This window comes from Cricetulus griseus, chromosome 2 (genome assembly GCF_003668045.3).
Source record: "Cricetulus griseus strain 17A/GY chromosome 2, alternate assembly CriGri-PICRH-1.0, whole genome shotgun sequence".
Classification (NCBI taxonomy): Eukaryota; Metazoa; Chordata; class Mammalia; order Rodentia; family Cricetidae; genus Cricetulus; species Cricetulus griseus.
Genome location: NC_048595.1, coordinates 263,799,730 through 263,813,171, shown reverse-complemented (window position 1 = coordinate 263,813,171; position 13,442 = coordinate 263,799,730). Strand labels below are relative to the sequence as shown.

At 41.4% G+C, this 13,442-nt stretch overlaps 1 protein-coding gene across 1 annotated transcript in view; it reads right to left on the bottom strand.

Moving 5' to 3' along the window:
* Ak9 (adenylate kinase 9) overlaps positions 1 to 13,442 on the bottom strand; it is a 110,278-nt gene that overhangs the window by 43,687 nt on the left and 53,149 nt on the right. Inside the window, exons 17-20 of the mRNA XM_035440362.1 lie at positions 9,999 to 10,155; positions 9,062 to 9,176; positions 7,255 to 7,331; positions 3,342 to 3,509 (exon numbers count right to left, since the gene is read on the bottom strand). Coding sequence (XP_035296253.1) covers positions 3,342 to 3,509; positions 7,255 to 7,331; positions 9,062 to 9,176; positions 9,999 to 10,155 — 517 coding nt within the window. The remainder of the gene's footprint in view (positions 1 to 3,341; positions 3,510 to 7,254; positions 7,332 to 9,061; positions 9,177 to 9,998; positions 10,156 to 13,442) is intronic.

Here is a 13,442-nt window from a genome sequence, read left to right as displayed (position 1 = left end):
CCTGACAATCCTCTTAACATCTCCCTAAACTATCCCAGAGGATGTACTAGGAGTCCACAGTGGCAAGGACGGCCGTGCAGGTTGGGTACGGAGGATCAGGAGAGAGTCCCAGCTATTTCACTGTCAAGGGGTTAGGCTGTAAAGCATCTCCTTTACATGATACAAGACACCCTTCACACACATATCCAGCCTAGAAGGCTTTAGACACGCAGACTGCTTACGTATCTTCTCAGCCCAGAGCCCCTAAATATGATCCCAATTCTAAGACACATACTTTGCACCCATATTATACATATGGATGTATATCATACATATATACATACACAATCATATCATAATACTATCTTCTGAGTTAATACTTCAGTACTCTTTCAACAGGAGCTATAATACTTAAATTGTATTAGAGCAGTACATAGAAAAGGGACAAACCCAGGAGTTTTGTGGGTGACGTGTCTAACTGCAAATTGCTCAGTTAATAAAAACACTATAAATTGTGACCAATAGAAGAGCATTGAGACAGTGAGAGAATAAACTTGGAAGGTTTTGAGATGGCTATTTCACCTTTGGACTCATGGGGTTTTCTGTGTTTAGAAAGCCAACACTAAGCACTTCCATTGCAATAGCACCTGACATTCATATGTGGTATGGGGGCTGGGGAAATGCATCACTTCTTTCATGAAATCACTGCACAGATAATACAGGGTGAAGGCGAAAGAGCCAGGAAACAGATCAGTAGACAGAGCCAGGCATCAAAACCAGGAGATGTTGTCAAGAGTCCTTTGAGTGGTAAGTCTACAAGAATTACCTTCACTTTAAACTTTTCTATTTTAAAAGATTTATTTAAAATGTTTTTGCATGTTAGTATTTTGCCTACATATCTGTAAATGAACTGGAGGCTAGAAGGGGGTGTTGAAAGCCCTGGAATTGGAGTTCTGGACAATTTCGAGCTGCTGTGTGGGTGCTAAGAACCAAGCCCAGGTCCTCTGGCAGAGCAGCAAATGCTCTTAAATGCTGAGCCATCTCTTCAGCACCAGTACCTTCAATTGAAACATTTTATTAAAGTTATTAAAACTTAGGAAGTGGAGCTTGAACAGTTTTAAGATTACAAAAATCCTGAAAACCCACTAGAAAAATCATAGGGTGGAAAAAAAATGAAGTCAAATTGTGAAGAACACTTCAGAGCTCACCACCAGCCCAGGGACAGATGCTTGTAGTGGACAATATGGTAGTGAAAGGGACCTGCTTTAAAAGGCAAAGGACTGCAGGGGAAGGTGTGAGAGACAGAGAAGACAAATGTTCTCTCTTGTTCTCCCTCTCCAGTTTGGATAGGGCTTTGAGTTGAATAGAAAGACAGCTCTCAAACGAGAGAGTAATTTAATCTCACTGTGGTAGACTTTAGGGAGCCCCTTTTGAGGGCCTTACCCTGCCTGGGGAATGGAGGGGGGATGGCTAGGGGCAGGTGGGATGTTGGGGGGGAGGGGAGGGTGAGGGAGAGGGAGAAGGGATTGACATGTGAAGCAAGCTTGTTCCTAATTTGAACTAATAAAAGAATAAAATAAAAAAAAGAGAAAGCTAGTCAATAAGATGTCTGAGCCATTGGCCAAACAGCTTATAATTAAAAAAAAAAAAAAAAGAAGCCATTTCTCCACCATTCCCTTCAGGTTTTGTAGCCCAGCTCACTTCCTGTTTATACTTTGCTTCCTGACTTCAGATGCACTGTGTCCCTCTGACCTACTCCTCAGGTGGCAGTGATAGAAGTGTCCTCTCCAGCTAAAAACCACAATAAACATTTTCTTCTTGAAAAAAAAAAAGAGCATCTCACATCTGTCTCTGCAGTGCAGCAGCAAGAATGTCTTAATATATAATAGATAAAAATATCATCCAAAAACAAGATAAAAATTCTTGCAAACCCTACTCTCACCCATTCCTATTCTGAAGTTAACCCGTCCCTTGTGCTATTAATTCTTTGCAGTCTATATGGTTGGAAGCCTAGATCCAAAAAGACTGAAACTCAATCTTTACACCAAAATAAAAATACTAGTTTGAGGTTTATGACACATACTTGAAGTTAAAATAAACATTTATAATCATTGCCTTGGTCATGGTGTCTTTTCATAGCAATAGAACAGTGGCTAACCTAAGACACCATTGCACTGGTGAGTGTGCAGGCAGAAAGACAGCACTTTCCCAAAGCTGCCAGACTCACAACAGCTGGATGAGGTGTAGAGATAGATAAGGATTCATGTATATGTAATGTATGTATATATACTTATGAATAGGACAGAGGTGTCTGAAGCAAAGCTGACTGAACACATTTAGCTCAGTGGATATCCATACAAACAGCAGAGTGGGCGTCAGAAAAGTCCTGGAAAGAACTGAATCTTCTGCAAGGCTGATGAACTGATGAGAACTACAGTGACCGTAGAAAACTTTGAATGTTCAGAACCACATTATCTGGGCCAATCTTTAGCCAGCATAAGGGAAGTTCCTCCAGGGACTTTTGTTCACAATCAGACTCCAGAAAGTTGTCCTCTGACCTCCACAAGCCAGGGCGTGCATGCACACGTATGTACACACACACACACACACACACACACACACACACACACACACACACGCAAATAAAAGCAAGTGTGAGTATTCAACGAACCAGTCATGCTAAAGAAGAATTATTTTAAAGATTAAAGAATTGATTATTACACATTTACACATACAGTAAATTATCATAGTGTACAATTAAAACATGTTTGTCTTGAGGAAAGATAACTCTATGTAGCCCCAGCTGTTCTTAAACTCAGTATGTAGACCAGGCTGGTCTGGAACCTATAGGAATCTGCCTGCCTCTGCCTCTCCAGTTCTGAGATTAAAGGTGTGCACCACCACACCTGGATAAGACATTTTTATAAAGAAGTGAAATGAAAAGCTGAGAATGCGAAGAAACTACCTGAGCTTGAATGAGTGCAGAATAAGAACTTTCTAATTCTGGTGACTCATCTGCATGAGTGTAAGATGCTTTGTTGTTTGCATGTCAAATGGCATTGCATGACATAAAGATAAATTCTTGCTTTTCGGGTAAGATGTTCTACAGGCCACGTGCTAGTCCCAGGATTGAGGACCCTCTGGGTCTCATCTTTACGTTCTCAATGCTGGCTTCCATATTATACACACACTCACACACAGTCACATTATTCTCTCATACACACTCACACACATTCACATACACACTTGCACACACGCACACACACATTCACAAATCCACACACTCATATACATTCACATACCCACACATTCTTGCTCCCCCCTCCGCCCCCCACCCCCTGCAGCTGTCAGTCAAGTCTAACCAGTTTCTGGTTCATGCTCTGCTTCTGGGACCTCGGATGCTTCAGACCCCTCAGGTAACAAGGACCCTCGGGTGTACTCTTGCATCTCGGGTGCCTCGGCCTCTTCATGGGCTTCAAGATCTTCACCATCAACCTCCTCATCAGCTTCATTATCAGGCTCCTCAACATCTACAGAGAATTACAAGGAACAAATTATCATTCAGTTAAAGCCAACAAGACACCAGAGTGGTGCTTGCCCTGTATTTGGTTTAATGGCAGAACTAGACAAATTGCTACTGTATTATATCTCCTAATATGGAGTGGTAAGGAAGGACCAATGTTCTATCAGGGTGCTATTAGAGAACCAGAGAAAGGGTTCATTTTAAAGGAGAAATGTTTACAGTCATCCCAAATACTCTGACAGTAAGAGACTAGAAAAAGCCCAATATCCATTTCAGAAGGAAATGGTTAGATCCATACCATCTATGGCAGTCTCTGGCTGTGTGTGGCTGCTGAGCACTTGAGGCTAGTCTAAACTGAGACCAACGTAAGTACAAAATAGATTATGACTTTCAAAGATTTAGTATAAAACTTAATATAAAACATGTATCTGTAGAAAATTAAAAGTTACTTATGTGACTTACATTAAGTTTCTATTGGGCAGCAACAGAGTAGACTCCCTATATAGAGACATAGTTAGCATAGATGTAATAATAGATTTTCTATAACTCATTGTAGTAATAATATAACATATTAACTTATGTGTTAGTTGTAAATTTAGAAGTTTATGATTCCAAATTTCATGTGTTTATGGATGACCATGGCAGACGTGGAAGTTCTTCAGAAGGGAGACGGCAATGCTGTCAGAGAGCTGGTCTTCCCAATGCCTCTCACATAGTTATGGAACTGACACAATAATGTGCGCATGAAGACAGAGACACGGTGCTTTCAGCATGATGATGGAGACACGGTGCTTTCAGCATGAAGACGGAGACACGGTGCTTTCAATATGAAGACGGAGACACGGTGCTTTCAACATGACGATGGAGACACGGTGCTTTCAATATGAAGATGGAGACACGGTGCTTTCAGCATGAAGACGGAGACACGGTGCTTTCAGCATGAAGACGGAGACACGGTGCTTTCAGCATGAAGACGGAGACACGGTGCTTTCAATATGAAGACGGAGACACGGTGCTTTCAGCATGAAGATGGAGACACGGTGCTTTCAGCATGAAGATGGAGACACCGTGTTTTCAGCATGAAGACGGAGACACGGTGCTTTCAGCATGACGATGGAGACACAGTGCTTTCAATATGAAGACGGAGACACGGTGCTTTCATTATGAAGACGGATACACGGTGCTTTCAGTATGAAGATGGAAACCCGGTGCTTTTTGAATAAAAACGGAAATATGGTGCTTTGAGCAATGAAGACAGGAACACGGTGCTTTCAGTGAAAGGTTGATATGGCAGTCAGGGAGCTTGTTTCTCCGAGTTCTCCTGGGCATTTCTTTCCCCTGCTTTCTTCCAAAAGTCACGTTCTGACGGTGATTCTCTGGCACCTGGATTCGATCTAAATAATACACACAAATGTGTTTTGGGCTCCTGGTACAACTTGTGATGAAGTGATGTCCTCTATGAAGGAACTTGAATTTTCTTTCAACAATGTATCACTTATTAAAAAATGATCCTATGCCTCCAATTTATGTATACTTATTTATGTTATATTTATCTATATTAGGTACATTATAAAGGAAAAAAATAGAAGATCCCAGTGGGGCAGCTGTGCACCAATAGGTCAGGATTGGGTTAAAAGGCATTTTAAGATATTTGAACTATTTGTAATTTGGCTATTGATCATGTGTTGCTACCTAATGTTTCATAATAAATCACTCCAAATCATCCCTTTCTGTGAGTGAGGAATTTAGCAGTTGTCCAGCCTTAGTGTGTCCTGAGTTGTAGAAGATGCTGACCAGGGCTGCAGTATCTGAGGACTTAATTGGGGCTAAAGGACTAATTTCCAGTGTGGATCACTTACAACCAGAACCAACGAGCTCAGCTGTACCCACTGTGCCCCACTGAAAGTCCCAACACACAGAATGCCGTGTTGTAAAATGGTGGTTGTTTTTACAGAACTAAGCTTTGGAGTGGCTGGAGGTGGAGCAATGGATACTCTTTTCATCCCATGGCCTCTTTGGCAGTCCCATGAAACCTATGGACCTCTTTTCAGAATATAACTCTTAAGTTTATAAGATAAAACACACAAGAAACCAGTTATATTGAAAAAAAAACAGGTGCTAAAATATAAAACTATTTTGGGGCTACAGAAAATGTGCTCAAGAAGAAGTAGCACCCAGCTTCATAACTACTACAATTACAACAGCAGTAAACACAGATATAAACTATGGTGCAATACACAAATGTCTGCATTTATATTAAGTCAAGGGACCTAGCACCACTGTGGTTTGTTTTCTGTGTTAGTAGCCAAAGGAGACACTGAGGCTCAGTTAAAGGTTATTGAAAATAGAAATGAAGTTCAAAGACCTGGAATTTAATCCATAGACCCCAGTTTGAGACCCTTAATCTTAAAAGAGAAAGTGATGAGCTGGGCAGTGGTGGCACACTCCTTTAATCCCAGCACTCGGGAGGCAGAGGAGGCGGATCTCTGTGAGTTCGAGGCCAGCCTGGTCTCCAGAGTGAGTGCCAGGACAGGTTCCAAAGCTACACAGAGAAACCCTGTCTCCAAAAAACAAAACAAAACAAAATTTAGAAATTTATAGCTTAAGTATGAAGCCAATAGGAATTGCGATAGTTTGGCTATGTCCTCAGCTTTTGTAGGATTCTTCCAAACAGAAGCAATGCCAGCAGCTTTGTGTAACCCATGACAGCGGCACATTCTGTGGTGCATCCTTCTTCGAGGGTGCACTGGTGGGTCTCACGTTAGGAGCACCACCTTTTTTTTTTTTTTTTTTTTTTGACTAGGAATCTTTACCCTGTGAACTCATCATCCCAGTGAGAAAATAATTTATTATGGGAATTGGAACATGTTTGTTGTGGGATATTATTTGAAGATGTGTTGCATTTGTTTATGCTGTAGAACATTCGTTCAATGATATGAAGATGGGTTGCATTCTTTTATGTTGCATTTGTTTAACTCTGTGACGCTGTGTTACTGTGCCTGTCTAAAACACCTGACTGGTCTAATAAGGAGCTGAATGGCCAATAGCAAGGCATGATAAGGGATGGGCGGGACTGCCAGCCAGAGAAAATAAATTGAAGGAGTAAAAGAAAGAAAACAGATCAAGGAGTGAGAACAAAAGGGGGGAGGGAGGCAGGCACACAGCCACTCAGCCAGCCACAGAGTAACAAGAAAAGATATACAGAAAAAGAGAAAGGTGGGCCGGGCGTTGGTCGTGCACGCCTTTAATCCCAGCACTCGGGAGGCAGAGGCAGGCAGATCTCTGTGAATTCGAGGCCAGCCTGGTCTACAGAGTGAGTGCCAGGATAGGCTCCAAAGTTACACAAAGAAACCCTGTCTGGAAAAACCAAAGAGGGCAAGAGAGAGAGAGAGAGAGAGAGAGAGAGAGAGAGAGAGAGAGAGAGAAAGAGAAAGAGAGAGGTAAAAGCCCAGAGGCAAAAGGTAGACGGGATATTTTAAGAAAAGCTGGCAAGAAACAAGCCAAGCCAAGGCCTGGCATTCATAAGAATAAGTCTCCGTGTGTGTGTGTGTGTGTGTGTGTGTGTGTGTGTGTGTGTGTGTGTGTGTATTTGGGAGCTGGGTGGTGGGCCCCCCAAAAGAGTAAAGAGTAAAACAACCGACAACACACATTGTGAAAGGAAGGGGTACTTTCAGGACCCAGGCATACACTTGGAAACACAGGAATGATACAAGATCGAATGACATGTTATCAGTGTCACAGTCTGTGCCTGCCTTTTTCTTTCTTGGCCTCAGCTTCTATCATCCTCTGCTTTTCTTCTTCTAGTCTCATTTGCTCTTCTTTGGCTTGGCTGAAAGGAAAAGGTCCAAATTCAATTTCAGAAGGATCTGACCACCCCATTATTATAAAGTTAAATTCTCAGTAGCAAGCAGCAAGCTCTTCATTGTTAACCATCCACTGTGCTTCTTATTCACAGTGTACACTTTTATCCCACTCAGGTTGAAGCCAGTCAGTTTGCAGTCAGTGCTGTGGAATTTTTGGTAAGAAGGTTATGGAATGTTATATTTTAAACTATGGCTATCAGTTAGGAAATCTGTTAAAATGACTGAAAGATTTCCTGAGGTAAGTTGAGAGGAGGGAGGGGGGAATCTCTAACATTTCCCTCAGACTCAGTGGGTGATATTCACAGTATAATGTGAAAAGACATGGAGTCTAAAACTATATGTATGATGTAATTTTAACTTGGTATCAGTATATATGAGAACTAGAAGGCTAGAAAATTAATCAAATTATAAACAGTAATTATTTCTGGATGGTAGCACTATTAGAGTTCAGTTTATAACATTTGCATTAGTTTTTTCTCTATTCAATAGAGAACACAGTGTTTCTTTTTAGTCATAATTGGAGTGTGGAGAGATGGCTCAGGTGTTAAGAATACTTGCTCCTCTTACAGAGGTCCTGGGTTTTATTTCAAGCACCAACATGCAGCTTACAACCACCTGTAACTTCAGCTTCAGGAGGGGTCTAAAGCCCTCTTCTAAGCTCCAAGGTTATCTGCATTCACATGTACACATATCACCCCCACATGTATACATAATTTAAAATTTATCATTAAAAAATAAGTTTTAACAGACTAATGATAATTTCTTTTTTTTTTTTTTTGCACCCAGGCTCGCACTAGGCAGGCCCTGTACCACTGAGCTACATGTCCCATCCCAAGACATTGAGAAAATCTTTGAGTACAGAAGCCTCGGTACATAGAGGGAATCTGTAGTCCATTAAGGTTGCAGCACTTACTCTCCTAACAATGGTGAAAATATGTAAGTGGAAATGTGGGGAGAAAGGCCTTGTTTATTAAAAAGCAAAGAGATATGTATCTTCACTAGAAATCCCATGCCTAGGAACTTAGGAATAGCCATACCACTGCACAAAGAAGCATATAAAAAGTTGATTGCAAAACAAACAAACAAAAAAGCAAAACAAAAAGTTGATTGTATCATCATCATCATAAAAACAAAAACAAAAAACAAAAAACAAAAACACCACATATTCACCAATAGGAAACCAAGCAAGGTGGGCTCTGTGCCTGCAGCAGCTCCTGGAGCCACTGACTGCCCTTCAAAGAACCATGTGGTGTGACGTTGCATCCATTTGTCCTTCTTTGACAGCTAGTGACATCAGTTCTCTTTGGAAAACACTACTACCTATTTCTGGTTAAGAGTGTCTTGCTAGCCCAGCAGTGGTGGCCCACGCCTTTAATCCCAGCACTTGGGAGGCAGAGGCAGTTTGAGGCCAGCCTGGTCTACAAAGTGAGTTCCAGGACAGCCAGGGTAAAACAACTGGGAGGTGGAGACATGGCTCAGTGGTTAAGAGTGCTTGCTGCTCTTGCAGAGGACCTGAGTTTGGCTCCCAGCACCCATGTTGGGTGGCTCATAGCTACCTAACTTCAGCGCCAGGGGGTCCAGTGCCCTCTTCTGTCCTCAGTGGGCACTCACACACAGTTTGCACACACACACACATACACGTGAAAAAAAACGGGCATGGTCAGTGCATAGCCCATTATGTCCCCACAAACCTTACCGAATTTCCTCTTCTTCCTTTTTACTCATTTGAAATTCATTTAGCAATCTTCCTAAAATCTTAGCATCAATTTCAGTCTTATCCCTTAAATACATCCTATTTAAAAAACATTTCCCTGAAATATAAATAAAAAGAAAAAGGTTATTTTGAAATTGCATAGTGTGTGGCCTGTTTTGGAAATTAACTACAAATGACCTCTGACTATGCACTACACACATTTCCCTTTAAGTGCTTATCAAGCAGAGCTGAGTCTTTAAAATTTTAGTAGAATGCCTTAAGTCTTTTTTGAAAGATGTATGTTACTATGTAATAAATAATGAAAAACATCTATTTTCCACCTGGAAATTCTCATTTCAAATATTTTAAAATGTTTTTTCTTGCATTTATTTGTGTGTGTGTGTGTGTGTGTGTGTGTGTGTGTGTGTGTGTGTGTGTGTGCGCGTGCGTGCACGCAATACACTCATGTGCATGGATGTTGTCAGAGGACAACTTGTGACAGTTGGTTCTCTCCTACCATATGGGTCACATGCATTGAACTCAGGTTGTCAGAGTGGACTTTACAAACCTTTACCCCACGATCGCTCAGATATATTTTCATAAAATGTCAAGTGTCAGCTGTTTAAATTTAGCATCAGGATTGTATACAGTGTTGATTTACTAGTTACAGCTACTGACTGAGGGGGGGGTACTGAATTCTCAGCTCCAAAGAACAACTACTGAGGACTGCTAGAAGGTTCAGTGTCACAGCACAATACCCCAGGCCACCTTCTCAGTTGGTAGAAGCCTCACTCAGGCATCATTAGATCCTACAGGCATAGCTGGGGTGGTAGAAGGAGTGGTATTTGTATCTAAGGAGAGTACGCCATTCTATTTTAGCTAAAATAAATGTCAGCAACAAACAATCTGTTTTAAATTTAAATAATAAATATTTACCAACCATTGTTTTCTCCATCTGTTAAAGAGATAACCAAATCAGGCACAATTCCTTTTTCAATGAAGGCCATCCACAGATCTCTTAAAATAGGGCAGTTGTCCACAATCCATCCTCCTTGTTTTGGGGCACCAGGAAACCTGTTCTTGTTATCTTCTGTTATCTGTGAAGACACACATTGATAGCATTATCATGAGTTGACAAGCCACAGATTTATGATGTTTTTCTTGTAGAATTCCAGCAAGCATCTATTAGGTCCTGACTCTGAGAAGGAAATAAGAGGGACTTCATTTTAAGACAGGTTTAATTTTGAAGTGATCAAGTCTTACTAGCTTGAGAAAGGAAACAAAGCCTTTATTACATAACAGTGCACTCTCATATCTATTAATCTGTAGCACTGAATGCATCTAGTTAGTATTTATGTCATTTATAGTTGCATTATAACAGCGATGAACTTCCTTATGCGTTAGGTTATTTTAATAACATTGTGAAGAACAACCTTACACAGAAGCAGTTATCCAGGGATTATTTATTTGCTGAAGTAATATTTCCAGAGGATGCCACATTGCGTCCCAAAGACATCTGTTCCAATTTTTACCCTTTCTGGCTGTCTTAGTTAGGGTTTTTGTTACTGCAATAAAACACCATGACGAAAAAGCAAGTTGGGGAGGAAAGGGTTTATTTGGCTTACACTTCCACATTGCTGTTCGTCACTGAAGGAAGTCTGGATAGGAACTCAAACAGGGCAGGAATCTGGAGGCAGGAGCTGATGCAGAGACCATGGAGGCATGCTGCTTACTGGCTTGCTTCCCTTGACTTGCTCAGCCTGCTTTCTTATAGAACCCAGGACCACCAGCCCAGGGATGGCACCACCCACAATGGGCAGGACCCTTCTCCATCAAAGCACTAATTAAGAAAATGTCTTAACAGCAGGATCTTATGGAAGCAGTTTCTTAATTGAGGTTCCCTCCTTTCAGATAACTCTAGTCTATGTGTCAGGTTGACATAATCCTAGCCAGCACACTGGCACAACCAGAAAATGACTTTATCACCATGGTTTCACGAGCAGTGATTGCTTAATAAAATCTTGGCCAATTTTCCGCAGAGAAATTATATCTCATTATTCTTTATTGAAATTTAAACTTATGTTTCTTAAAGATTTTCTATTTTTAACTATTTTGTATGTGTGTTTCTGTATGGCTGTGTGTATGTGCATGCAAGTATCCATAGAGGCCGGAAGATGGAGCAATCCTCTGGAGTTGGGAGTTCAACAATTATGAGCTTTAAATTTATATTACTTGGGTCCTCTGGAAGAGTAGTCAGTGCTCTTAACTTCTGAACTAGCTCTCGAGCACTCAAATAATATAAATTTAAAAAGACAATCCAGCTGGTTGTTGGTGGTGCATGCCCTTAATCCTAGAACTTGGGAGGCAGAGGCAGGTGGATCTCTGTAAGTTCAAGGCCAGCCTGGTCTATAGAGCTAGATTCAAGACAGCTTGGGCTGTTACACAGAGAAACTCTGTCTAGAAAAACCAAAACACCAAAAAAAAAAAAAAGAAAGAAAGAAAGAAAAAAAAGACAACTCAATAAAAAATGGGCAAATAGCTTCCCTAAGGAATATACTCTTGCCAGGCATGGTGATATATGCCTTTAATCCCAGCACTCAGGAGGCAGAGGCAGAAGGATCTCTGAGATGAAGCCTGCCTGGACTTCATATGTTCCAGGACAGCCAGGGTTACACAGAGACTCTGTCCCAAACAACAAAAGAGTATACTCTTTACAATATCCCAGATCTCTAGCTGCTTATGAAAATGGTTTTCCTGCCTGACAACATGGTGGGAATGGACATGATAACAGACCTCTGCCTCATCAGCTGCGGTTTACTGTGTAGCTGCTGAGCCCTGACACTGTGCATTCATTGCTGTCTCAGAAATGTTGGATTCATACTCCCTGGAGATTTGTATTCTCCACAGCAAAGTAAAGGGAACATTTTCAACACAGGCTTATAGACACCTCTCCTTGGCTAGGCTTATAGACACCTCTCCCCACTTTGCTTCTCTGGGCGTTTTGTGTCACTGATGAGACCAAGATGGATTCCTGTGCCTTGTAAGATACCTATTTGCCACACAATGACTCAGTGAGTGACTTCCAGGCCAGTATAGTACACAGAAATAGCAGGCACTTCTGAAGGAAAAACTATTGCTCAAACAACCTAAAGATTGGTTAAAAGGATGTTTGACATTAGGTGGAGTGTGGGCATCCTACAGAGGAGGGGAAGGAAAAGCACACCATGGGAAGGCTCACGCAACCAACTGACCTGGACTCATAGGGGTTCACAGAGACTGAACTGACAACCAGGGAGCCTGCATGGGACTGACCTAGGCCCTCTGCATATATGTTATGGTTGTATAGCTTGGTCCTCTTATGAGACTCCTAACAGTGAGAACAGGGGCTGTTTCTGACTCTTTTTATGGGCTTTTTGGGACCCTACTTCTCATCCAGGGTTACTTTGCCCAGCCTTGATACATGGGGAGGTGCTTAGCCTTCCTGCAGCTTGATACGCCATGTTTTATTGATACTCATAGGAGACCTGGTCTTTCCTGTATGGAGACTGAATTGGGAGGGAATTGGGGTGTGTGTAGGGGGTAATGGAGAAGGGTTACTAGGAGGGGAGGATGGGTGACAGTCTTCAGCCTGGATGTAAAATAAATAGAGGGGGAAAAAAGGTGTGTTTGAGCTCAGAAGTACTGAGGTCCCCAAAGGGGTTTGGTACAGCCAGGGCTCAAGGAGTTAGAGTGATGTTCTCCTGTGATAGATAAGCTTTTTATTCTCATAGATTATTTTTTTGTGTGTGTGAGACAGGGTCTTATGCTTAGCCTCAGCTGACCTGCCTATGTAAATAAGGCGGGCCTTAAATTATTCATGATCTTCCTGCCTCAGCCTTCTGAATGCTTGGCTTAAAGATTAAGTTCCTGTGCCCAGAGTTTCTCACACAATAGTTTAAAATTAAATCATAGGGAAATAGAAAAGCTCACTGTGAATCCAAAACTGCCTCATTTATTTATCTTGCATGCTTTCTCTGAATGTTTATCTAAGATTATTGCATAGATTCTACCTCTATGATACCTCATCCTTTATAAACAAGAGAAAGGTTCTGGTTTGCTATTGGAACAGGCATGCCATTTGAGGCTGGTTTTCCTCTTTGGGCTGAAAAATTACATGTGTTCCTACACTTCCTTGTCAACACATGCTAGGGTGGGTGAATGAAGTTAGGTAGCCACGTAGTGAGACTGAACTCAATCGCTGACGATTTAGCTCAAATCTAAATGTGGCCAGTGGCTTCAGAGACTCCATCTCTCTACTGACTGGACTGAATCAAAGACAGTAAGTTATATTAACTTTAATTAATTAATTTCAGAACTATGAAATTCCGTCACTTGATTTTGTTGA